Source organism: Arachis stenosperma, chromosome 10 (genome assembly GCF_014773155.1).
Source record: "Arachis stenosperma cultivar V10309 chromosome 10, arast.V10309.gnm1.PFL2, whole genome shotgun sequence".
Lineage (NCBI taxonomy): Eukaryota > Viridiplantae > Streptophyta > Magnoliopsida > Fabales > Fabaceae > Arachis > Arachis stenosperma.
In genome coordinates, this window is record NC_080386.1 from 80,381,174 (window position 1) to 80,408,612 (window position 27,439).

Sequence of the window (27,439 nt, forward strand, 5' to 3'; positions counted from 1 at the left end):
AGGTCTTTCAATTGTACTTATTGAAGATAGCCACATTGATCTTTACGTCTAAATACTCTTTTAAAAACTCGGGTGAACGGACTGGCGAAGAAGCAGGTGTCACAACGAAAGGTGACATCGACTGACAAAGAGGAAGGAAGTTGTTTTCATGAGTCACGACTGGCAGTGGCGACACCGATCAGATCGCGGGCAGATTTGACGATGAGAAATTGAGAATTTAGAGCTCCTTCCACTTTGATTTGGTTACCTAATTTAACTAATTTCTCCGTACACAACTCCATTTCCATTTTACGGCATTTACCGCCATGGAAGCCACCGATGACGCAGAATCCCCCGCACCGATTGTACGAAACTCCTCACATCTTTCTTTATTCCTCAATTTTATATCATTATTATTCTTAAATTGATCTAGCTGCAACATTTGATATAGTAGCATTAGGCAAAAAATTTAAGTAGGGTTTACTAGAATTTCCTTGTTTATATGAAGGTATTGGTAAGCGAACTGGTTTCCTTGCCACTACACAAAGATATTAATATAGTGAATACGTATTTGATCAACCCTAGGTCAATCTGTATTGGTATACTGGAAATAATTTAGTAAATTGGGAAAAGCATTGATTTGGGCCCATTTCCTTTTCTTCTAGGTTCCTGAAGATAACTATGAAATGTGTTTGCCTTCACCATCCTGAGTTCATTCAATTATTAGTTTCATTGATATTATCTAATTTCCTTTACCAGGCCTCCCCAAAGTTAGCAGGAACTATTAACGGGGATACAACAACTGTTATGGGAATATTTGCTGGCATGTTATACGACGGTAGCAAGGAGGCAGTGATGAGCGGATAATTTATATGCTTTTTGGTATTGTTTTTAGTAGGATCTAGCTACTTTTAGGGATGTTTTTATTAGTTTTTTCTGCAAAATTCACATTTCTGGACTTTACTATGAGTTTATGTATTTTTCTGTGATTTCAGGTATTTTCTGGCTGAAATTGAGGGATCTGAGCGAAAATCTGATAGGAGGCTGACAAAGGACTGCTGATGCTGTTGGATTCTGACCTCCCTTCACTCGAGATGGATTTTCTGGAGCTACAGAACTCCAAATGGCGCGTTCTCAACTGAATTGGAAAGTAAACATCCAGGGCTTTCCAGAAATATATAATAGTTCATACTTTATTCGAGTTTAGATGATGCAAACTGGCGTTTAACGACAGTTCCATGCTGCATTCTGGAGTAAAATGGCAGAAACACGTTACCAACCAGAGTTAAATGCCAAAAAGACGTTACAAATTGGCATTTAACCCCAAGAGAAGTCTCTGCACGTGTAAAGCTCAAGCTCAGCCCAAGCACACACCAAAGTGGGCCCCGGAAGTGGATTTCTGTACTTAGACTTATTTCTGTAAACCCTAGTAGCTAGTCTAGTATAAATAGGACTTTTTACTATTGTATTCTCATCTTTGGTCTCAGTTTTAATCGGTTGTTCATCTTAAGAGACTATTGATCACGTTTTGGAGGCTGGCCATTCGGCCATGCCTGGACCATCACTTATGTATTTTCAACGGTGGAGTTTCTACACACCATAGATTAAGGTGTGGAGCTCTGCTGTACCTCGAGAATTAATACAATTACTATTGTTCTTCTATTCAATTCAAGCTTATTCTTATTCTAAGATATTCGTTGCACTTCAACCTGATGGATGTGATGATCCGTGACACTCAACATCATCCGTCCTTATGAACGCATGCCTGACAACCACTCCCTTTCTACCTTAGATCGAGCGCGTATATCTTGGATTCCTTAATCAGGGTCTTCGTGGTATAAGCTAGAATTATTAGCAGCCATTCTTGAGAATCCGAAAAGTCTAAACCCTGTCTGTGGTATTCCGAGTAGGATTCAGGGATTGAATGACTGTGACGAGCTTCAAACTCGCGAGTGTTGGGCGTATTAATAGACGCAAAAGAATCACTGGATTCTATTCTGACATGATCGAGAACTGACAGATGATTAGCCGTGCTATGACAGAGCATTTAGACCATTTTCATTGAGAGGATGGGAAGTAGCCATTGACAACAGTGATGCCCTACATACAGCTTGCCATAGATAGGAGTAAGAATGATTGGACGAAGGCAGTAGGAAAGCAGAGATTCAGAAGGATCACAGCATCTTCATGCACTTATCTGAAATTCCCACCAATGAATTACATAAGTATCTCTATCTTTATTTTATGTTTTATTTATCTTTATATTCGAAAACCATTATAACCATTTGAATCCACCTAATTGAGATTTACAAGATGATCATAGCTTGCTTCATACCACAATCTCCGTGGAATCGACCCTTACTCACGTAAGGTATTACTTGGACGACCCAGTGCACTTGCTGGTTAGTTGTGCGAAGTTGTGACAAAGTGTGATTCACGTTTGAGAGCTCCAAGTCTATTGGCGCCATTGTTGATGATTACAATTTACGCGCACCAAGTTTGTGGCGCCTTTGCCGGGGATTGTTCGAGTTTGGACAACTGACGGTTCATCTTGTTGCTCAGATTAGGTAATTTTCTTTTCAAAAAGTTTTCAAAAATCTTTCAATTTTTTTATTTTCGTTTTTCGAAAAATATAATTTTCGAAAAAAATTCAAAAAAAAAATAAAATCATAAAAACAAAAAATATTTTGTGTTTCTTGTTTGAGTCTTGAGTCAATTTTTAAGTTTGGTGTCAATTGCATGTTTTAAAAAAAATTTATGCGTTTTTTTCGAAAAATTCATGCATGGTGTTCTTCATGATCTTCAAGTTGTTCTTGGTAAGTCTTCTTTTTGATCTTCATATTTTCTTGTTTTTGTGTCTTTTGTTGTTTTTCATATGCATTTTTTCATTCATAGTGTCTAAACATGAAAAATTTCTAAGTTTGGTATCTTGCATGTTTTTCTTTTCTTGAAAATTTTTCAAAAATAAGTCTTGATGTTTATCTTGATCTTCAAAATGTTCTTGGTGTTCATCTTGACATTCATAGTGTTCTTGCATGCATCATGTGTTTTGATTCATACTTTTCATGTTGTGAGTCATTTTTGTGTTTTTCTCTCTCATCATAAAAAATTCAAAAAATAAAAAATATATTTTCCTTGTTTTACTCATAATTTTTGAAATCTTTGGGTTGACTTAGTCAAAAATTTTAAAATAAGTTGTTTGTTGTTAGTCAAGCCAAGATTTCATTTTTAAAAATCCTATCTTTTCAAAATCTTTTTCAAAAATCAAATCTTTTTCATTTTTCTTATTATTTTTTGAAATTTTTCTTATTATTTGATTTTCAAAATCTTTTTCTCATCTTTATTTCAAAATTTCAAAAACTCTACTAACAATTAATGTGATTGATTCAAAAATTTGAAGTTTGTTACTTTCTTGTTAAGAAAGGTTCAATCTTTAAATTCTAGAATCATTTCTTTTAGTTTCTTGTTAGTCAAGTAATCCATTTTAATTTTAAAAATCAAATCTTTTTAATTTCCTCTTCAAATCTTTTTCAAAACAAATCTCAATCATATCTTTTTCAAAATCAATTTCAAAATCTTTTCTAACTTCTTATCTTTTCAAAATTAATTTTCAAATCTTTTTCAACTAACTAATTGACTTTGTGTTTGTTTCTTATCTTGTTCAAAACCACCTAAATACTTTCTTCTTTCTAATTTTCGAAAATTACCTCTCTCTTTTTTTAAAATTCTTTTTAATTAACTAATTGTTTCAAATTTTAATTTTAATTATATTTTTTCTCTCAATTTTTCAAAAATCACTAACTATTTTTCAAAAATAATTTTTGAAATTCTCCCCTTCTCATCTCTTTCTATTTATTTTATTTATTTACTAACACTTTTCTTCATCTTAAAATTCGAACACTCTCTTCTCTTCTGTGTTCGAATTTTTCTCTTCTTCATTCTTATTCTTCTTTTCTTCTACTCACATAAAGGAATCTCTATACTGTGACATAGAGGATTCCTCCTCTTTTCTATTCTCTTCTTTTTCATATGAGCAGGAGCAAGGACAAGGACATTATTATTGAAGTAGATCCTGAACCTGAAAGGACTCTGAAAAAGAAGCTAAGAGAAGCTAAAGCACAACAATCCAGAGAAAACCTTACAGAGAATCTTGAAAAAGAAAGAGACATGGCCGAACCCAATAACAATGGTGGAGGTGCAAGGAGGATGCTTGGTGATTATACTACACCCACTTCCAATTTTTATGGAAGAAGCATCTCAATCCCTGCCATTGGAGCAAACAATTTTGAGCTGAAGCCTCAACTAGTTGCTCTAATGCAACAGAACTGTAAGTTCCATAAACTTCCATCAGAAGATCCCTATCAGTTTTTAACTGAATTCTTGCAGATCTGTGAGACTGTTAAGACTAATGGAGTAGATCCTAAAGTCTACAGGCTCACGCTTTTCCCCTTTGCTGTAAGAGACAGAGCTAGAACATGGTTGGACTCACAACCTAAAGATAGTCTGGACTCTTGGGATAAGCTGGTCACGGCCTTCCTGGCCAAGTTCTTTCCTCCTCAAAAGCTGAGCAAGCTTAGAGTGGATGTTCAGACCTTCAAGTAAAAAGATGGTGAATTCCTGATGAGCGGATAATTTATACGCTTTTTGGCATTGTTTTTAGTATGTTTTCAGTAGGATTTAGTTAGTTTTTAGTATATTTTTATTAGTTTTTAATTAAAATTCACTTTTCTGGACTTTACTATGAGTTTGTGTGTTTTTCTGTAATTTCAGGTATTTTCTAGCTGAAATTGAGGGACCTGAGCAAAAATCTGATTCAGAGACTAAAAAGGACTATAGATGCTGTTGGATTCTGACCTCCCTGCACTCGAAGTGGATTTTCTGGAGCTACAGAAGCCCAATTGGCGCGCTCTCAACGGCGTTGAAAAGTAGACATCCTGGGCTTTCCAGCAATATATGATAGTCCATACTTTGCCCAAGATTTGATGGCCCAAACCGGCGTTCAAAGTCACCTTCAGAATTCCCAGCGTTAAACGCCGGAACTGGCACCAAAGTGGGAGTTAAACGCCCAAACTGGCACAAAAGCTGGCGTTTAACTCCAAGAAGAGTCTCTACACGAAAATGCTTCAATGCTCAGCCCAAGAACACACCAAGTGGGCCCGGAAGTGGATTTTTATGTCTTTTACTCATCTTTGTAATTCTTAAGCTACTAGTTCCCTATAAATAGGACCTTTTACTATTGTATTTTCATCTTTGGACATCTAGTTCTTAGATCATTGGGGGGCTGGCCTCACGGCCATGCCTAGACCTTGTTCTTATGTATTTTCAATGGTGGAGTTTCTACACACCATAGATTAAGGTGTGGAGCTCTGCTGTACCTCGAGTATTAATGCAACTACTATTGTTCTTCTATTCAATTCAGCTTGTTCTTATTCCAAGATATCACTTGTTCTTCAACTTGATGAATGTGATGATCCGTGACACTCATCATCATTCTCACCTATGAACGTGTGACTGACAACCACCTCCGTTCTACCTTAGATTGGGTGAATATCTCTTGGATTCCTGATACACGACGCATGGTTGATCGCCTGACAACCGAGCGCTCGCCTGACAACCGAGCCAGCGATTCCGTGAGATCAGAGTCTTCGTGGTATAGGCTAGAACTGATGGCAGCATTCAAGAGAATCCGGAAGGTCTAACCTTGTCTGTGGTATTCAGAGTAGGATTCAATGATTGAATGACTGTGACGAGCTTCAAACTCCTGAGGGCGGGGCGTTAGTGACAGACGCAAAAGAATCACTGGATTCTATTCCGGCCTGATTGAGAACCGACAGATGGATAGCCGTGCCGTGACAGGGTGCGTTGAACATTTCCACTGAGAGGATGGGAGGTAGCCACTGACAACGGTGAAACCCTTGCATAAGCTTGCCATGGAAAGGAGTAAGAAGGATTGGATGAAGACAGTAGGAAAGCAGAGAGACGGAAGGGACCAAGCATCTTCATACGCTTATCTGAAATTCCCACCACTGAATTACATAAGTATCTCTATCTTTATCTTTATGTTTTATTCATCATCCATTACCAATTGAGTCTGCCTGACTAAGATTTACAAGGTGACCATAGCTTGCTTCATACCAACAATCTTTGTGGGATCGACCCTTACTCGCGTAAGGTTTATTACTTGGACGACCCAGTACACTTGCTGGTTAGTTGTGCGAAGTTGTAGTGATCACAATTTCGCCCACCAATCCCTCTATGAAGCTTGGGAAAGATACAAGCAATTGACCAAAAAGTGTCCTTCTGGCATGCTTTCAGAGTGGACCATTTTAGATATATTCTATGATGGTCTATCTGAGCTTTCTAAGATGTCACTGGACCATTCTGCAGGTGGATCCATTCACCTAAAGAAAATGCCTGCAAAAGTTCAAAAACTCATTGACATGGTTGCAAATACCCAGTTCATGTACACTTCTGAAAGGAATCCTGTGAATAATGGGACGCCTCAAAAGAATGAAGTTCTTGAAATTGATGCTCTGAATGACATATTGGCTCAGAACAAAATGTTGACTAAGCAAGTCAACATGATTTCTCAGAGTCTGAATGGATGGCAAAATACATCCAACAGTACTAAAGAGGCATCTTCTGACGAAGAAGTTTATGATCCTGAGAACCCTGCAATGGCAGAGGTGAATTATATGGGTGAACCCTATGGAAACACCTATAATTCCTCATGGAGAAATCATCCAAATTTCTCATGGAAGGATCAACAAAAGCCTCAACAAGGCTTTAATAATGGTGGAAGAAACAGGTTTAGCAATAGTAAGCCTTTTCCATCATCTTCTCAGCAACAGACAGAGAATTCTGAGTAGAGCCCCTCTAGCTTAGCAAATATAGTCTCTGATCTATCTAAGGCCACTTTAAGTTTCATGAGTGAAACAAGGTCCTCCATTAGAAATTTGGAGGCACAAGTGGGCCAGCTGAGTAAGAAAATCACTGAAACTCCTCCTAATACTCTCCCAAGCAATACAAAAAAGAATCCAAAAGGAGAGTGCAAGGCCATTGATATAATCAATATGGCCAAATGCATAAAGGAGGAGAAGAACGTGAATCCCAGTGAGGAAGACCTCCTGGGACGTCCTCTGAACAAAAAGGAGTTCCAAACTGAGAAACCTAAGGAATTTGAGGCTCACCTAGAGACCATAGAGATTCCATTGAACCTCCTTTTACCATTCATGAGCTTTGAGAACTATTCTTCCTCTGAAGAGGATAAAGATGTAACTGAAGAGCAAGTTGCTCAATATCTAGGAGCCATCATGAAGCTGAATGCCAAGTTGTTTGGTAATGAGACTTGGGAAGGTGAACCCCCCTTGCTCATTAGTGAACTAGATATATGGGTTCAACAAACTCTACCTCAAAAGAAACAAGATCCTGGTAAATTCTTAATATCCTGTACCATAGGCACCATGACCTTTGAGAAGGCTCTATGTGACCTGGGGTCAGGAATAAATCTTATGTCACTCTCTGTAATGGAGAAACTGGGGATCTTTGAGGTACAAGCTGCAAGAATCTCATTAGAGATGGCAGACAAGTCAATAAAACAAGCTTATGGATTGGTAGAGGACGTGTTGGTAAAGGTTAAAGGCCTTTACATCCCTGCTGATTTCATAATCTTAGACACTGGGAAGGATGAAAATGAATCCATCATTCTTGGGAGACCCTTCCTAGCCACAGCAGGAGCTGTGATTGATGTTGACAGAGGAGAGCTAGTCCTTCAATTGAATGGGGACTACCTTGTGTTTAAAGCTCAAGGATCTTCCTCTGCAACCATGGAAAAGAGGCACGATAAGCTTCTCTCAATACAGAGTCAAACAAAGCCCCCACAATCAAACTCTAAGTTTGGTGTTGGGAGGCCACAACCAAACTCTAAGTTTGGTGTTGGGAGGCCACAACCAAACTCTAAGTTTGGTGTTGAACCCCCACATTCAAACTCTAAGTTTGGTGTTAGGAGGTCCCAACAATGCTTTGATGATCTGTGAAACTCCATGAGAGCTCACTGTCAAGCTATTGACATTAAAGAAGTACTTATTGGGAGGCAACCTAATTTTTATTTATCTATATTTCTATTGTTCTTTTATGTTTTATTAAGTTTATGATCATGTGGAGTCACAAAACAATGGCAAAAATTAAAAACAAAATAAAAAACAGCAGAAGAAAAAGCACACCTTGGAGGAAGAGCTTACTGGCGTTTAAACGCCAGTAAGGAGCATATGGCTGGCGTTCAACGCCAGAAACTTGCTGCAGATTGGCATTGAACGCCTAAAACAAGCATGGAAGTGGCGTTTAACGCCAGAAACATGCTGCAGTCTGGCGTTAAACGCCATGATTGCATACAAAGGGCATTTTACATGCCTAAAGGGTGCAGGGATGAGAAATCCTTAACACCTCAGGATCTGTGGACCCCACAGGATCACCTCAGGATCTATAGACCCCACAGGATCCCCACCTACCTTCTCCCTCTCTCTCACACCTTTTCATAACACTCTTCCCCAAACACCCTTCACCAATCACCTCAATCTCTCTTCTCCATCACTTCTTCACCACTTACATCCATCCACTCTTCCCCATAAACCCCACCTACCTTCAAATTCAAAATCTCTTTCCCACCCAAACCCACCCTAAATAACCGAACCCCATTCCCTCTTCCTCCACTATATAAACCCCTCCATCCTTCTTCATTTTCACACAACACAACTCTCTCCTCTCCCCTTTGGCCGAAACCCACACATCTCTCCCTCTCCTCCATATCTTCTTCTTCTTCTTCTATTCCTTCTTTTCTTTGCTCGAGGGCGAGCAAAATTCTAAGTTTGGTATGGTAAAAGCATAGTTTTTTTGTTTTTCCATAACCATTTATGGCACCTAAGGCCGGAGAAACCTCTAGAAAAAGGAAAGGGAAGACAAAAGCTTCCACCTCCGAGTCATGGGAGATGGAGAGATTAATCTCAAAAGCCCATCAAGACCACTTCTATGAAGTTGTGGCCAAGAAGAACGTGATCCCTGAGGTCCCTTTCATGCTCAAGAAAAATGAGTATCCGAAGATCCGACATGAGATCCAAAGAAGAGGTTGGGAAGTTCTCACCAACCCCATTCAACAAGTCGGAATCTTAATGGTTCAAGAGTTCTATGTCAATGCATGGATCACTAGGAACCATGATCAAAGCATGAACCCAAACCCAAAGAATTGGCTTACAATGGTTCGGGGGAAATGCTTAGATTTCAGTCCGAAAAATGTAAGGTTGGCGTTCAACTTGCCTATGGTGCAAGAAGATGCACGCCCCTACACTAGAAGGGTCAACTTTGATCAAAGGTTGGACCAAGTCCTCATGGACATATGTGTGGAAGGAGCTCAATGGAAAAGAGACTCAAAAGGCAAGCCGGTTCAATTGAGAAGACTGGACCTTAAGCCTATGGCTAGAGGATGGTTGGAGTTCATCCAATGCTCCATTATTCCCACTAGCAACCGATCCTAAGTAACTGTGGATCAGGCCATCATGATCCATAGCATCATGATTGGAGAGGAAGTAGAAGTTCATGAAGTCATCTCTCTAGAACTCTACAAAGTAGCCAAAAAGCCCTCCACCTTAGCAAGGCTAGCTTTTCCCCATCTCATTTGCCATCTATGCTACTTAGCTGGAGTTGTCATAGAAGGAGACATCCTCATTGAAGAGGACAAGCCCATCACTAAAAAGACGATAGAGCAAACAAGAGAGCCTATTCATGGATCTCAAGAGACGCATGAGGAAGCTCATCATCAAGAATTCCCTGAGATGCCTCAAGGGATGCATTTTTCTCCGAACAACTATTGGGAGCAACTCAATACTTTTCTAGAAGGATTGAGTCATGACATGAACCAATTAAGGGTGGAACACCAAGAACACTCCATCATTCTCAATGAGATTAGAGAAGATCAAAGAGCTATGAGGGAGGAGCAACAAAGGCAAGGAAGAGACATAGAGGAGCTCAAGAACACCATTGGTCCTTTAAGGAGAAAGCGCCACCATCACTAAGGTGGACTCATTCCTTAACTTCCTTGTTCTTATCTCTCTGTTTTTTGGTTTTTAAGCTTCATGTTTGTCTATGTTTGTGTCTTTACTACATGATCATTAGTATTTAGTAACTATGTCTTAAGGCTATGAATAATTCCATGAATCCTTCACCTTTCTTAAATGAAAAATATTTTTAATACAAAAGAATAAGAAGTACATGAGTTTCGAATTCATCCTTGAAATTAGTTTAATTATATTGGTGTGGTGACAATACTTTTTGTTTTCTAAATGAATGCTTGAACAGTGCATATTTTTGATATTGTTGTTTATGAATGTTAAAATTGTTGGCTCTTGAAAGAATGATGAAAAAGAGAAATGTTATTGATGATCTGAAAAATCATAAAATTGATTCTTAAAGCAAGAAAAAGCAGTGAAGAACAAAAGCTTGAAAAAAAAGTGGCGAAAAAAATAAAAGAAAAAAAAAAGAAAAAGCAAGCAGAAAAAGCCAATAGCCCTTAAAACCAAAAGGCAAGGGTAAAAAGGATCCAAGGTTTTGAGCATCAATGGATAGGAGGGTGGTGCACGAAATTGCAATCACACTTTTGCAACCCCGCACAACTAACCAGCAAGTACACTGGGTCGTCCAAGTAATACCTTACGTGAGTAAGGGTCGATCCCACGGAGATTGTAGGCTTGAAGCAAGTTATGGTTATCTTGTAAATCTTAGTCAGGATATCAGAAATGATCAGGATTGATTGTGAAAAGCAAAAGAACATGAAATAAGTACTTGTTATGCAGTAATGGAGAATAGGTTGAGGTTTTGGAGATGCTCCATCTTCTGAATCTCTGCTTTCCTACTGTCTTCTTCATCAAACACGCAAGGCTCCTTTCATGGCAAGCTGTATGTAGGGTTTCACCGTTGTCAGTGGCTACCTCCCATCCTCTCAGTGAAAACGTTCCTATGCTCTGTCACAGCATGGCTAATCATCTGTCGGTTCTCGGTCAGGCCGGAATAGAATCCATTGATTCTTTTGCGTCTGTCACTAACGCCCCGCCTGCTAGGAGTTTGAAGCACGTCACAGTCATTCAATCATTGAATCCTACTCAGAATACCACAGACAAGGTTTAGACCTTCCGGATTCTCTTGAATGCCGCCATCAGTTCTAGCTTATACCACAAAGATTCTGGTTAAGGAATCCAAGAGATATCTACTCAATCTAAGGTAGAACGGAGGTGGTTGTCAGGCACACGTTCATAGTTGAGAATATGATGAGTGTCACAGATCATCACATTCATCCGGGTTAAGAACAAGTGATATCTTAGAATGGAAGCAAGCATGATTGAATAAGAAACAGTAATAATTGCATTAATCCATCAAGACACAGCAGAGCTCCTCACCCCCAACCATGGGGTTTAGAGACTCATGCTGTAGGAAGTACACAAAGATACGTGTAAAGTGTCATGAAGTACAGATACAATATCAAAAGATCCTATTAATAGTAAACTAGTAACCTAGGGTTTACAGAAATGAGTAAATGACGTAAAAATCCACTTCTGGGTCCACTTGGTGTGTGCTTGGGCTGAGCAATGAATCATTTTCGTGTAGAGACCTTTTCTGGAGTTAAACGCCAGCTTTCATGCCAGTTTGGGCGTTTAACTCCATGTTTTATGCCAGTTCCAGCGTTAAACGCTGGAAATTCTGAGGCTGATTTGCCACGCCGGTTTGGGCCATCAAATCTTGGGCAAAGTATGGACTATCATATATTGTTGGAAAGCCCAGGATGTCTACTTTCCAACGCCATTGAGAGCGCTCCAATTGGGCTTCTGTAGCTCCAGAAAATTCACTTCGAGTGTAGGGAGGTCAGAATCCAACAGCATCTGCAGTCCTTTTCAGCCTTTAAATCAGATTTTTGCTCAGAACCCTCAATTTCAGTCAGAAAATACCTGAAATCACAGAAAAACACACAAACTCATAGTAAAGTCCAGAAAAGTGAATTTTAACTAAAAACTAATAAAAATATACTAAAAACTAACTAGATCATACTAAAAACATACTAAAAACAATGCCAAAAAGCGTATAAATTATCCGCTCATCACAACACCAAACTTAAATTGTTGCTTGTCCTCAAGCAACTGAAAATCAAATAAGATAAAAAGAAGAGAATATACTATAGACCCCAAAATATCAATGAAACTTAGCTCCAAATTAGATGAGCGGGACTAGTAGCTTTTTGCCTCCGAACAGTTTTGGCATCTCACTCTATCCTCTGAAATTCAGAATGATTGGCTTCTTTAGGAACTCAGAATCCAGATAGTGTTATTGATTCTCCTAGTTAAGTATGATGATTCTTGAACACAGCTACTTTATGAGTCTTGGCTGTGGCCCAAAGCACTCTGTCTTCCAGTATTACCACCGGATACATACATGCCACAGACACATAATTGGGTGAACCTTTTCAGATTGTGACTCAGCTTTGCTGGAGTCCCCAATTAGAGGTGTCCAGGGTTCTTAAGCACACTCTTTTTGCCTTGGATCACAACTTTTATTTCTTTCTTTTTCTTTTTCTTTTTTTTTCGAATTTTTTTTTTGTATTCACTGCTTTTTCTTGCTCCAAGAATCATTTTTATGATTTTTCAGATCCTCAATAACATGTCTCTTTTTTCATCATTCTTTCAAGAGCCAACAATTTTAACATTCATGAATAACAAATTCAAAAGACATATGCACTGTTCAAGCATACATTCAGAAAACAGAAAGTATTGTCACCACATCAAACCAATTAAGCTAGTTTCAAGGATAAATTTCGAAATCCTGTACTTCTTGTTCTTTTGTGATTAAAGCATTTTTCATTTAAGAGAGGTGATGGATTCATAGGACATTCATAGCTTTAAGGCATAAACTTTAAATTTTATTAATTATGAATTAAGAACAAGACTCAAAAATAGATATAAAATGAAACTTAAGAAAGAAAAAAAAATAGAAAACAGAAAATTTAAATAGGCTCCTAATGATAGAGGTTATCACAGAGTTAGGACTCAACAACCTTGATTTTGAGAAGTGAATGCTCCCTCAAATTGAGAGGAGAGCTTTTGGCGTTTCATCTCTTGGAGTTCACGCCCCTGCTTCTCTTGTTCCTTCAGCAATTTGCAGAGCATGCAGTTCTGATTCTGCTGTTCTTCCTTAAGTTGCTCCATAGTCTCTTGCAACTTGTTGATAGATGCTTCTAGGCTGGCCCAGTAGCCAATTTCAGGGAATTCAGGGAGGAACTCCTGTGCCCTCCTTTTGATAGAGTTGTCTTGCATTTGTCCTTCCATTGACTTTTTGGTGATTGGATGTTCAATGGGTATGAATTCATCTACTCCCATCTTCACCCCAGCCTCTTTACAGAGCAAGGAGATCAAGCTTGGGTAAGCTAGTTTGGCTTCAGTGGAATTCTTATTTGCAATTGTGTAGATCTCACAAGCAATCACATGATGAACCTCCACTTCTTTTCCAAGCATAATGCAATGAATCATCACTGCTCTCTTGATAGTGACCTCAGAACGGTTGCTAGTGGGCAATATGGAACGCCCAATAAAGTCTAGCCAACCTCTTGCAATTGGTTTGAGGTCTCCCCTCTTGAGTTGGTTTGGGACACCCTTTGAATTGGTTATCCACTTAGTTCCAGGGAGGCATATGTCCTCTAGAACTTGATCCAACCCTTTATCTGCTCTCACCATTCTCCTATTAAAGGAGTCAGGATCATCTTGCAGTTGAGGCAATTTGAAGATTTCTCTTATTTTGTCCAGATGGAAGTACATAACTTTCCCTCTGACCATGGTTCTGTAGGTATGGTAAGCAGTTCCAGTCATTCTCTGCTTATCTGTTAGCCACAGATTTGAGTAGAATTCCTGAACCATATTCCTTCCAACCTTTATTTTAGGATTGGTTAGAACTTCCCATCCTCTGTTTCGAATTTGCTCTTGGATCCCCGGATATTCATCTTCTTTCAGATCAAATTTTACTTCCGGGATCACTGACCTCAGACCCATTATTTTGTGATAATGGTCTTCATGTTTTTTGGTTAAGAACTTCTCTTGATTCCAAAGATTCTTTGGATTATTCTCTTTCTTTCCTCTTAAATTGGTTTGTTTTCCCTTAGGAGCCATGATATTGATGAATCTTGGCTTTAGTGATCACGGAGAAGCACACCAAACTTAGAGGTTTGCTTGTCCTCAAGCAAAAGAAAGGAAGGAGAAGAGAGAGGGGAAGAGCAAATTCGAATGGTGTGGGAGAATGAGGTGTCCAAATGTGTATTTATAAAGTGGGGAGGAGAGATTTCGAAAAAAAAGAAAAATTTGAAAGAAAATTTGAGAAGATATGGAAAGGATTTGAAAAAAGGGTGAGTTTTTTGAATAAGATTTGTGATTGATTTGAGATAGATTTGAAGAGTGGTTTTGATTTTTGAAGATTTGAAAGTGAATGATGAAAGGTTGAAGTGTATTTATGTAGAAGAGTATGGGTAAGAAAAGGAAAGTTTGAAAAAAATTTGATTTGAAAACAAAATTGTGGTCCCCCCACCTTTCTGGCGTTAAACGCCCAGAATGGCACCCATTCTGGCGTTTAACGCCCATTTGATGCCCCTTTTGGGCGTTTAACGCCCAGCCAGGTGCCCTGGCTGGCGTTAAACGCCAGAATTCCTTTATCACTGGGCGTTTTTCTAAACGCCCAGGATGCTGCACACCTGGCGTTAAACGCCCAGAATGGTGCCCATTCTGGCGTTTAACGCCCAAAATGGCACCTTTACTGGCGTTAAACGCCCAGAATGGTGCCCATTCTGGCGTTTAACGCCCAAAATGCCTCTTACTGGCGTTTTTTCGCCAGTAAGCTCTTTTTCTCTGCTTTTTGAGCTGAATCCTCCTGTAACTCTGTGAATTCCTTCATTTTTGATACTTGCCTTTGTAAAAACAAAACATATAACCTGCTAATGACTGGGTTGCCTCCCAGCAAGCGCTTCTTTACTGTCTTTAGCTGGACCTTTACTGAGACTTACTCAAGTCTCAGTTTTGAGCATTCCTGCTCAAAATTGCTTTCAAGATAATGCTTGATTCTCTGTCCATTAACAATGAACTTTTTGTCAGAATCAATATCCTGAAGCTCAACATATCCATATGGTGATACTCCTGTAATCACATACGGACCCCTCCACCGGGATTTAAGTTTTCCTGGAAACAATTTGAGCATAGAGTTGAATAGCAGAACTTTTTGTCCTGGCTCAAAGACTCTGGTTGACAACTTCTTGTCATGCCACTTCTTTGCCTTTTCCTTATAAATTTTTGCATTTTCAAAGGCATTGAGTCTGAACTCCTCTAGCTCATTTAACTGGAGCAATCTTTTTTCACCAGCTAGCTGAGCATCCATGTTTAGGAACCTGGTTGCCCAGTAGGCTTTATGTTCCAGTTCCATGGGCAGATGACAGGCCTTCCCATACACCAGTTGGTATGGAGAGGTTCCTATAGGGGTCTTGAATGCTGTTCTGTATGCCCACAGAGCATCATCCAAGCTCTTTGCCCAATCCTTTCTTCGGGCTATCACAGTCCGTTCTAGGATTCTTTTTAGCTCTCTGTTAGAGACTTCAGCTTGCCCATTTGTCTGTGGATGATACGGAGTTGCCACTTTGTGGCTAATTCCATATCTGACCATAGCAGAGTATAGCTGTCTATTGCAGAAATGAGTGCCCCCGTCACTGATTAGCACTCTGGGAACACCAAATCTGCTGAAGATGTGTTTCTGGAGGAATCTCAGTACGGTCTTGGTATCATTAGTGGGTGTAGCAACTGCTTCTACCCACTTAGATACATAGTCCACTGCCACCAGAATGTAAGTGTTTGAGTATGATGGTGGGAACGGACCCATGAAGTCAATTCCCCATACATCAAACAATTCTATCTCTAATATCCCTTGTTGAGGCATGGCATATCCATAGGCAAGTTACCAGCTCTTTGGCAACTGTCACAGTTACGCACAAACTCTCGGGAATCTTTATAGAGAGTAGGCCAGTAGAAGCCACATTGGAGGACTTTAGTGGCTGTTCGCTCACTTCCAAAATGTCCTCCATACTGTGATCCATGGCAGTGCCATAGGATCTTTTGTGCTTCTTCTCTGGGTACACATCTGCGGATTACTCCGTCTGCACATCTCTTAAAGAGATATGGTTCATCCCAGAGGTAGTACTTGGCATCTGAGATTAATTTCTTTCTTTGCACTTTGCTGTACTCCTGGGGTATGAACCTCACAGCTTTATAGTTTGCAATATCTGCAAACCAAGGAGCTTCCTGAATGGCAAAGAGTTGCTCATCTGGGAAAGTCTCAGAGATCTCAGTAGAAGGGAGGGACGCCCTAGCTACTGGTTCTTTTCGGGACAGATGATCAGCTACTTGGTTCTCTGTCCCTTTTCTGTCTCTTATTTCTATATCAAACTCTTGCAGAAGCAACACCCATCTTATTAGCCTGGGTTTTGAATCCTGCTTTGTGAGTAAGTATTTAAGAGCAGCATGGTCAGTGTACACAATCACCTTGGATCCTACTAGGTAAGATCTAAACTTGTCAATGGCATAAACCACTGCAAGTAATTCTTTTTCTGTGGTTGTGTAATTCTTCTATGCATCATTTAGAACACGGCTAGCATAATAAATGACGTGCAGAAGTTTGTTATGCCTCTGTCCCAACACTGCACCAATGGCATGATCACTGGCATCACACATTAATTCAAATGGTAATGTCCAATCTGGTGCAGAGATGACTGGTGCTGTGACCAGCTTAGCTTTCAGGGTCTCAAACGCCTGCTGACACTGTGTGTCAAACACAAATGGTGTGTCAGCAGCTAGCAGGTTACTCAAAGGTTTTGCAATTTTCGAAAAATCCTTTATGAACCTTCTGTAGAATCCTGCATGCCCCAGAAAGCTTCTGATTGCCTTAACATTGGCAGGTGGTGGTAATTTTTCAATTACCTCTACCTTTGCCTTATCCACCTCTATTCCCCTGCTTAAAATTTTGTGCCTAAGGACAATTCCCTCAGTCACCATGAAGTGACATTTCTCCCAGTTTAAAACCAGGTTAGTCTCTTGGCACCTTTTCAGGACAAGTGCTAGGTGATTAAGACAGGAACTGAATGAGTCTCCATATACTGAGAAGTCATCCATGAAGACTTCCAGAAATTTCTCTACCATATCTGAGAAGATAGAGAGTATGCACCTCTGAAAGGTTGCAGGTGCATTGCACAGACCAAAAGGCATCCTTCTATAGGCAAACACGCCAGAAGGGCAAGTAAATGCTGTTTTCTCTTGGTCCTGAGGATCTACTGCAATTTGGTTGTAGCCTGAATAGCCATCCAAAAAGCAGTAATAATCATGACCAGCTAGTCTTTCCAGCATTTGGTCTATGAATGGTAAAGGAAAATGATCCTTTCTGGTGGCTGTATTGAGCCTTCTGTAGTCAATACACATACGCCACCCTGTGACTGTTCTTGTAGGAACCAGTTCATTTTTTTCATTATGAACCACTGTCATGCCTCCTTTTTTGGGGACAACTTGGACAGGGCTCACCCAGGGGCTATCAGAAATAGGATAAATAATCCCAGCCTCCAGTAATTTAGTGACCTCTTTCTGCACCACCTCCTTCATGGCTGGATTTAGCCTCCTCTGTGGTTGGACCACTGGTTTGGCATTATCCTCCAACAGGATCTTGTGCATGCATCTAGCTGGGCTAATGCCCTTAAGATCACTTATGGACCACCCAAGAGCTGTCTTGTGTGTCCTCAGCACTTGAATCAGTGCTTCCTCTTCCTGTGGATTTAAAGCAGAGCTTATAATCACTGGAAAAGTTTCACCCTCTCCCAGAAATGCATATTTCAGGGATGGTGGTAGTGGTTTGAGTTCAGGTTTGGGAGGTTTATCCTCCTCCTGAGGAATTTTTGAAAATTCCTTTGTTTCCTGTGGTTCTTCTTGATCAGGCTGAGCATCCTTGAAGATGTCTTCAAGCTCTGATTCTAGGCTCTCAGTCATATTGATCTCTTCCACCAAAGAGTCAATAATGTCAGCGCCCATGCAGTCATTTGGTGTGTCTGGATGCTGCATAGCTTTCACAGCATTCAACTTGAACTCATCCTCATTGACTCTCAGGGTTACTTCCCCTTTTTGTACATCAATGAGAGTACGTCCAGTTGCTAGGAAAGGTCTTCCTAGAATGAGAGTTGCACTCTTGTGCTCCTCCATTTCCAGCACCACAAAGTCAGTTGGAAAGGCAAATGGCCCAACCTTGACAATCATATCCTCTATTATGCCTGATGGATGTTTAATGGAGCCATCAGCAAGTTGGAGGCATATCCTGGTTGGTTTGACTTCTCCAGTCAACCCAAGCTTTCTGATAGTGGATGCAGGTATTAGATTGATGCTTGCTCCAAGATCACATAGGGCTGTCTTGGTGCAAGCGCCTTCTAATGTGCATGGTATCATAAAGCTTCCAGGATCTTGAAGCTTTTCTGGTAAGCTTTTCAGAATGACTGCACTGCATTCTTCAGTGAGAAACACTTTTTCAGTTTCTCTCCAATCCTTCTTATGACTTAAGATCTCTTTCATGAACTTAGCATAAGAAGGTATTTGCTCAAGTGCCTCTGCAAACGGAATCTTTATTTCAAGAGTCCTTAGATAGTCTGCAAAGCGGGCAAATTGCTTATCCTGCTCCGCTTTGCGGAGTTTCTGAGGATAAGGCATCTTGGCTTGATATTCTTCTACCTTAGATGCTGCAGGTTTATTCCTTACAGAAGTGGTTGAAGAAGCCTTTTTAGAGGGATTACTGTCAGCACTCTCAGGTGTCTGATCCTCCCTTGGCGTCTGAACGCCAGGATTAGGTGGAAAATGGGCGTTTAACGCCAACTTTTCCCCCTTTTCTGGCGTTTGAACGCCAGAATTGGGTAAGGAATGGGCGTTTAACGCCAGCTTCCCTTCCCTTTCTGGCGTTTGAACGCCAATAACATTCCTCTCTGGGCTCTTACTGTCCTCAGAGGGATTTTGAACAGTGGTTTGGTTATCCTCTGTCAATTGTTCCTTGTTTGGCTTTTTGCTCTTTTGAGCAGTGGTATCCAGTGTCTTCCCACTCCTCAGTTGAACTGCTTGACATTCCTCTGTTATCTGTTTAGATATTTGCTGTTTTGCTTGATTCAATTGCAGTTCTATGTTCTTGTTAGCAACTTTAGTTTCATGGAGCATCTCTTTAAATTCTGCTAACTGTTCTGTCATCAGGAGCATTTGTTGATTAAGCTCAATCATCTGTTCTTGAGGATTAGGGTCAGTGACTACTGCCATGACTTCCTCTTTTGGAGAGAACTCATTGCTAGTGTATAAGTGTTGGTTTCTAGCAACAGTGTCTATAAGCTCTTGAGCTTCTTCAATTGTCTTCCTCATGTGTATAGATCCACCAGCTGAGTGGTCTAAAGACATCTGAGCTTTTTCTGTAAGCCCATAGTAGAAGATGTCTAACTGTACCCACTCTGAAAACATTTCAGAGGGGCATTTTCTAAGCATACCTCTATACCTCTCCCAGGCATTATAAAGGGATTCATTATCCTCTTGTTTAAAGCCTTGGATGTCCAGCCTTAGCTGTGTCATCCTCTTTGGAGGGTAAAAATGATTCAGGAATTTGTCTGATAACTGTTTCCATGTCTTTATGCTTGCTGAAGGTTGGTTATTCAACCACCTTTTAGCTTGATCTTTTACAGCAAATGGAAACAGTAATAGTATGTAGACATCCTGATCCACCTCCTTATCATGTACTGTGTCAGCAATTTGTAAGAATTGTGCCAGAAACTCAGTGGGTTCTTCCTGTGGAAGATCGGAATACTGGCAATTTTGCTGCACTATGATAATGAGTTGAGGATTTAGCTCAAAGCTGCTTGCTTTGATGGGAGGTGTACAGATGCTACTCCCATATGCAGCTGTAATGGGGTTAGCATATGACCCCAGAGTCCTTTTGGACTGATCAATCCCACTTAGGTCCATAATGGACAAAAGGGAAATGATAATGATTGCAAACAGATAAATTTTTTTTTTCTTTTTTTTTAAAGTGACCGAAAAAAAAATATAAAATAAAATAAATAGAAAATAAAATAAAATTTCGAAAATTAAAAGAAAATAAGATCAAAGCAAATCGAAAACTGAATCAATTAGTTAATTAAAAAGATTTTGAAATTAGCAATTAGAAAGATATGAAAAAAAATTTTTATGAAAAAGATTTGATTTTTGAAATGAAGAAAGAGAAAAACAACAAAATGACACCAAACTTAAAATTTTTAGAAAATCAAACACAATTTTTCGAAAATTTTAAAGGAAAGCCACAAAGAGGACACCAAACTTAGAATTTTTACGGATCAAAAAGGGACTAAAGACATGCAAATTCGAAAATTAGAAGAAAAACAAAAGCATGCAATTGACATCAAACTTAAAATATGAAACTAGACTCAACTAAAAGACTCTAAACCAACAAAAATAAAACAGTCCTAATCTAAGCAACAAGATAAGCCGTCAGTTGTCCAAACTCGAACAATCCCCGGCAACGGCGCCAAAAACTTGGTGCACGAAATTGCAATCACACTTTTGCAACCCCGCACAACTAACCAGCAAGTGCACTGGGTCGTCCAAGTAATACCTTACGTGAGTAAGGGTCGATCCCACGGAGATTGTAGGCTTGAAGCAAGCTATGGTTATCTTGTAAATCTTAGTCAGGATATCAGAAATTATCAGGATTGATTGTGAAAAGCAAAAGAACATGAAATAAGTACTTGTTATGCAGTAATGGAGAATAGGTTGAGGTTTTGGAGATGCTCCATCTTCTGAATCTCTGCTTTCCTACTGTCTTCTTCATCAAACACGCAAGGCTCCTTCCATGGCAAGCTGTATGTAGGGTTTCACCGTTGTCAGTGGCTACCTCCCATCCTCTCAGTGAAAACGTTCCTATGCTCTGTCACAGCATGGCTAATCATCTGTCGGTTCTCGGTCAGGCCGGAATAGAATCCATTGATTCTTTTGCGTCTGTCACTAACGCCCCGCCTGCTAGGAGTTTGAAGCACGTCACAGTCATTCAATCATTGAATCCTACTCAGAATACCACAGACAAGGTTTAGACCTTTCGGATTCTCTTGAATGCCGCCATCAGTTCTAGCTTATACCACGAAGATTCTGGTTAAGGAATCCAAGAGATATCTACTCAATCTAAGGTAGAACGGAGGTGGTTGTCAGGCACACGTTCATAGTTGAGAATATGATGAGTGTCACAGATCATCACATTCATCCGGGTTAAGAACAAGTGATATCTTAGAATGGAAGCAAGCATGATTGAATAAGAAACAGTAATAATTGCATTAATCCATCAAGACACAGCAGAGCTCCTCACCCCCAACCATGGGGTTTAGAGACTCATGCTGTAGGAAGTACACAAAGATACGTGTAAAGTGTCATGAAGTACAGATACAATGTCAAAAGATCCTATTAATAGTAAACTAGTAACCTAGGGTGTACAGAAATGAGTAAATGACGTAAAAATCCACTTCTGGGTCCACTTGGTGTGTGCTTGGGCTGAGCAATGAAGCATTTTCGTGTAGAGACCTTTTCTGGAGTTAAACGCCAGCTTTCATGCCAGTTTAGGCGTTTAACTCCAAGTTTTATGCCAGTTCCAGCGTTAAACGCTGGAAATTCTGAGGCTGATTTGCCACGCCGGTTTGGGCCATCAAATCTTAGGCAAAGTATGGACTATCATATATTGCTGGAAAGCCCAGGATGTCTACTTTCCAACGCCGTTGAGAGCGCGCCAATTGGGCTTCTGTAGCTCCAGAAAATCCACTTCGAGTGTAGGGAGGTCAGAATCCAACAGCATCTGCAGTCCTTTTCAGCTTTTAAATCAGATTTTTGCTCAGAACCCTCAATTTCAGTCAGAAAATATCTGAAATCACAGAAAAACACACAAACTCATAGTAAAGTCCAGAAAAGTGAATTTTAACTAAAAACTAATAAAAATATACTAAAAACTAACTAGATCATACTAAAAACATACTAAAAACAATGCCAAAAAGCGTATATATTATCCGCTCATCAGAGGGCCCAAGGAAATAAAATCCAGGCCTAAGCGGCTAAATCAAGCTGTCCCTAACCATGTGCTTGTGGCATGCAGGTCCAAGTGAAAAGCTTGAGACTGAGTGGTTAAAGTCGTGATCTAAAGCAAAAAGAGTGTGCTTAAGAGCTTTGGACACCTCTAAATGGGGACTTTAGCAAAGCTGAGTCACAATCTGAAAAGGTTCACCCAGTCATGTGTCTGTGGCATTTATGTATCCGGTGGTAATAATGGAAAACAAAGTGCTTAGGGCCACGGCCAAGACTCATAAAAGTAGCTGTGTTCAAGAATTAACATACTTAACTAGGAGAATCAATAACACTATCTGAACTCTGAATTCCTAGAGATGCCAATCATTCTAAACTTCAAAGGATAAAGTGAGATGCCAAAATTGTTCAGAAGCAAAAAGCTACAAGTCCCGCTCATATAATTAGAACTAATATTCATTGATATTTTGAAATTTATAGTATATTCTCTTCTTTTTATCCTATTTGATTTTCAGTTGCTTGGGGACAAGCAACAATTTAAGTTTGGTGTTGTGATGAGCGGATAATTTATACGCTTTTTGGCATTGTTTTTAGGTAGTTTTTAATAGGATCTAGCTACTTTTAGGGATATTTTTATTAGTTTTTATGAAAAATTCACATTTCTGGACTTTACTATGAGTTTGTGTGTTTTTCTGTGATTTCAGGTATTTTCTGGCTGAAATTGAGGGACCTGAGCAAATATCTGATAGCAGGCTGACAAAGGACTGCTGATGTTGTTGGATTCTGACCTCCCTTCACTCGAGATGGATTTTCTGGATCTACAGAACTCCAAATGGTGCACTCTTAACTGCATTAGAAAGTAGACATCCAGGACATTCCAGCAATATATAACAGTTCATACTTTATTCGAGTTTAGATGACGCAAACCGGCATTCAACGCCAGTTCCATACTGCATTCTGGAGTAAAACGCCAGAAACACGTCACAAACCAGAGTTAAACGCCAAAAAGATGTTACAACTTGGCGTTTAACCCCAAGAGAAGCCTCTACATGTGTAAATCTCAAGCTCAGCCCAAGCACACACTAAAGTGGGCCCCGGAAGTGGATTTCTGCACTTAGACTTATTTCTGTAAACCCTAGTAGCTAGTATAGTATAAATAGGTCTTTTTACTATTGTATTCTAATCTTTGGTCTCAGTTTTAATCGGTTGTTCATCTTAGGAGACTATTGATCACGTTTTGGAGGCCGGCCATTCGGCCATGCCTGAACCATCACTTATGTATTTTTAACGGTGGAGTTTCTACACACCATAGATTAAGGTGTGGAGCTCTGCTGTACCTCGAGAATTAATGCAATTACTATTGTTCTTCTATTCAATTCAAGCTTATTTTTATTCTAAGATATTCGCTGCACTTGAACCTGATGGATGTGATGATCTGTGACACTCATTATCATCCGTCCTTATGAACGCGTGCCTGATAACCACTCCCGTTCTACCTTAGATCGAGCGCGTATCTCTTGGATTCCTTAATCAGGGTCTTCGTGGTATAAGCTAGAATTATTGGCGGCCATTCTTGAGAATCCGGAAAGTCTAAGCCTGGTCTATGGTATTTCGAGTAGGATTCAGGGATTGAATGACTGTGACGAGCTTCAAACTCGCGAGTGTTGGGCATAGTGACAGACGCAAAAGAATCACTGGATTCTATTCCGATATGATCGAGAACCGACAGATGATTAGCCGTGCTGTGACAGAGCATTTGGACCATTTTCACTGAGAGGATGGGAAGTAGCCATTGACAACGGTGATTCCCTACATATAGCTTGCCATATAAAGGAGTAAGAATGATTGGACGAAGGCAGTAGGAAAGTAGAGATTCAGAAGGAACAGAGCATCTTCATGCACTTATATGAAATTCCCACCAATGAATTACATAAGTATCTCTATCTTTATTTTATGCTTTATTTATCTTTATATTCGAAAACCATTATAACCATTTAAATCCGCCTAACTGAGATTTACAAGATGACCATAGCTTGCTTCATACCAACAATCTCCGTGGGATCGACTCTTACTCACGTAAGGTATTACTTGGACGAGCCAGTGCACTTGCTAGTTAGTTGTGCGAAATTGTGACAAAGTGTGATTCACGTTTGGGAGCTCCAAGTCTATTGGCGCCATTGTTGATGATCACAATTTACGCACACCAGACAGCTGCTTCTGTTGTAAGTTCTTATTACAAGAGGCCTCGATTCCTTTTTCTTCATTTTCCCCTCATATGTCTATGAGAGTGTTTTATGCTGAATACAGAACAGGTGTTACTGCTAACATCCAAACTACAATCATGGATTTCATTCTTTACATTATAGAATTCAATGTCGCGTGTAACTCCGTGTATGAAAGTGATCTTCTTTTGCATATTGTTAGATGTGTCATGAATAACACTTTGGTGTTGATGTAGAAAGAATTTTTTTTTCTTTTTGTGTGGATACAGAGGATTTATTTTCCTCGAAAAACTACTTGTATATAACGCTAAGCTACCTTCCATAACATGGTAAGAAAATATTTAGAGTTAAATGTACTTGAAATTTATATTTGATATTGTTTATTCATAATCCAAACAATGTTAAGAGTTTTTGCTCAATCCTTCTTGCTTGATGAGATTTATTTTCTTGGGGAACTAGTAACATCAGAAGGAAGGTGTAAACCAATCCATTAGTGTACCATAAAGATGTCAAAAGATTGTCTAATCCCATCAACAGGCTGGCATAAAGGTATACTTGATCCATTTGTAGGTTTTCAAGAGCTTAAGTTAAAAAGGCTGGAGTTGTTTTAATTTGTTGAATTGTAATTGCAATACAAAGAATAACTAAGTACTTACTTTCTTAAATGAATGCAAAGATGTTTCTGTTTTGTCACAATAGATAGTATATATCCTCTTTATTCATGTCATCTAATGTGAAGTTTCACTCTTTTCTACTATTTGTATAAGCTTGTTTTCCTTTTAATGCATTGCTATGAAGTTGAGGAGATAAATACCTGACCCACTTCAATAATCAATAGATGGAATGAATGCTAATATCTGAATGCAAAAATAAACCTTGCTAGCATTTTCTTTAGACAGAGAAACAAAACCCATGAACATAGTGCTATGGGTTATCTTTTCTTTGTTGATTAGACATTATGTTGTCAAGGATATGAAGGTGGAGGTTTTATTCTTTATTATCCAATTTTAGTCATGGTATTTATAAGTTCCTAATGTTTTGCTAGAGCAAGGACGCAGAAGTGACATTGAAGCTTGGAAGTACAGAAGACAAACGTGAGCAATATCGTTTGATGAAAGATGCTATGGAGAAACGGTTCATTAGGGTTACACGGGGCTCAATAGTTGGAGGAGTACACCTTGGAATGTTCACTGCTGCATTTTATGGCTTACAAAATCTACTTGCAGAGTAGTGAGGTGTGCATGATGTTTTTAATGTTGTTGGTGCTGGTTCAGCTACTGCTTCAGCTTTTGGTTTAATATGTAAGAAATAATACTCTATCACTAGACTCTTTATAACATGGACTGAATCACAAAAACAATTCATTTTTCATTCATTTCATTGTATTAATGATGAGAGAATAATTTATACGCTTTTTGGCGTTGTTTTTAGGTAGTTTTTAGCATGTCTTAGTTACTTTTTATTATATTTTTATTAGTTTTTATGCAAAATTCACATTTCTGGACTTTACTATGTTTTTGTGTGTTTTTCTGTAATTTTAGGTATTTTTTGGCTAAAATTGAGGGACCTGAGCAAAAATCTGATTCAGAGGCTGAGAAAGGACTGCAGATGCTGTTGGATTCTGACCTTCCTGCACTCGAAGTGGATTTTCTGGAGCTATAGAAGCCCAATTAGTGCGCTCTCAATTGCGTTGGAAAGTAGACATCTTGGACTTTCCAGAAATTTATAATAGTTTATACTTTGTCCGAGATTTGACAACCCAAAGTGGCGTCCAAACGCCCACCAGATACCCTTTTCTGGCGTAAAACGCTAGAACTGGCACCAGAACTGGAGTTAAACACCCAAACTGGCATCCAAGCTGGTGTTTAACTCCAAGAAGATCCTAGGCATGTGAAAACTTCAAAGCTCAGCCCAAACACACACAAAGCGGGCCCAGACATGGATTTCTGCACTATCTGCACTTAGTTACTAATTTTCGGTAAACCCTAGTAACTAGTTTAGTATATATAGAACTTTTTACTATTGTATTGGGGAGTCTTTGAAACCTTTTATCATTTATCATGCCATTAGGGAGGCTGGCCATTCGGAATGCTGCAACCATTGAAGATTCTACATCGGAAGTAAGGAAGAGTAATTATCGGTTTCGTATTAGATTGTCGAGGACTAGAGGAGAAGATGGAACTTCACAGAGCCCTAAATACTACCGTATTGATAAAAACTGGAACATCGAACGTCTTAGTTCCTGAATTTGACAGTTGAGGCAACGGAGAAAAAGTTACGCAAATCTGAATTAGAATTCTCACTGTGGAAGCCGACAAAAGAATTAGGCAGATCTAAGAGGAAGACTTATCAAGTGGGAAGGAAGAGGATACCTATTTCTGAAATTACTTCAACAAACTAGAATCGGGTAAGCAATCAAAAACTAAGAAGTTAAATCCCCATTACATTGGGCCGTTAGGAATCCTGAAGGAAATTGGACCATATCATTAGTTCTAACTTCATATCATCTGGTATTAGTTACAAGTCATAGGTAAATTCTTATTTATCTACACTTTCTTTGAGTCTTGTTTAATATCTTTATTTTTCTCTTTAATTTCTGCAAATTTACTTTAGCGTCCAAAAAAAAAATCAAAATTCTTATTTAGTTTTGTGTTTCAATAATTATTATATCTTAAAGTCAAGGTAAAAAAAGTAAAACAAAAAGACGTAAAAAAAAGTTAAAAAAAAAACAAAAATTCATCTTTAAATTTTGGTTCTGCAACTACGTCAACATTTGCTACACACACGCGAAAAAAAAAGATTATCAATTTTTTTTAGCTTTGTTTTAGCTTTCTAAATTTTCTTTGGGTTCCAATTAAGATTTAATTTTTCCAGTTTTTATCGTCTTAGTATCACTTATTGTTTTCCTTTCTTTGTCACATACTTTGGTTGTCTTCTTGTCAAGTTGAACATTTCTATCATTCAGATTATCTTAGTTTTAGTATTTCAATTCCTCATTTTCTGAAGTGCAACTTGTTAAAGCAATCCAAGAGTGAAAAAAGGTAAGAGTGGTGAGCTCAACAGAGGGTA

The 27,439-nt window shown here is 39.2% G+C and overlaps 1 protein-coding gene across 1 annotated transcript; it reads left to right on the forward strand.

The window, feature by feature from the left end:
* The first annotated feature begins 305 nt into the window (after nt 1–305).
* On the forward strand, nt 306–26,616 carry LOC130957268 (uncharacterized). Its single transcript, XM_057884136.1, is given in 5 exon segments — nt 306–344; nt 739–828; nt 24,356–24,370; nt 25,416–25,671; nt 26,441–26,616. Coding segments are annotated over 5 exon segments (576 nt in total).
* The last annotated feature ends 823 nt before the right edge of the window (nt 26,617–27,439 follow it).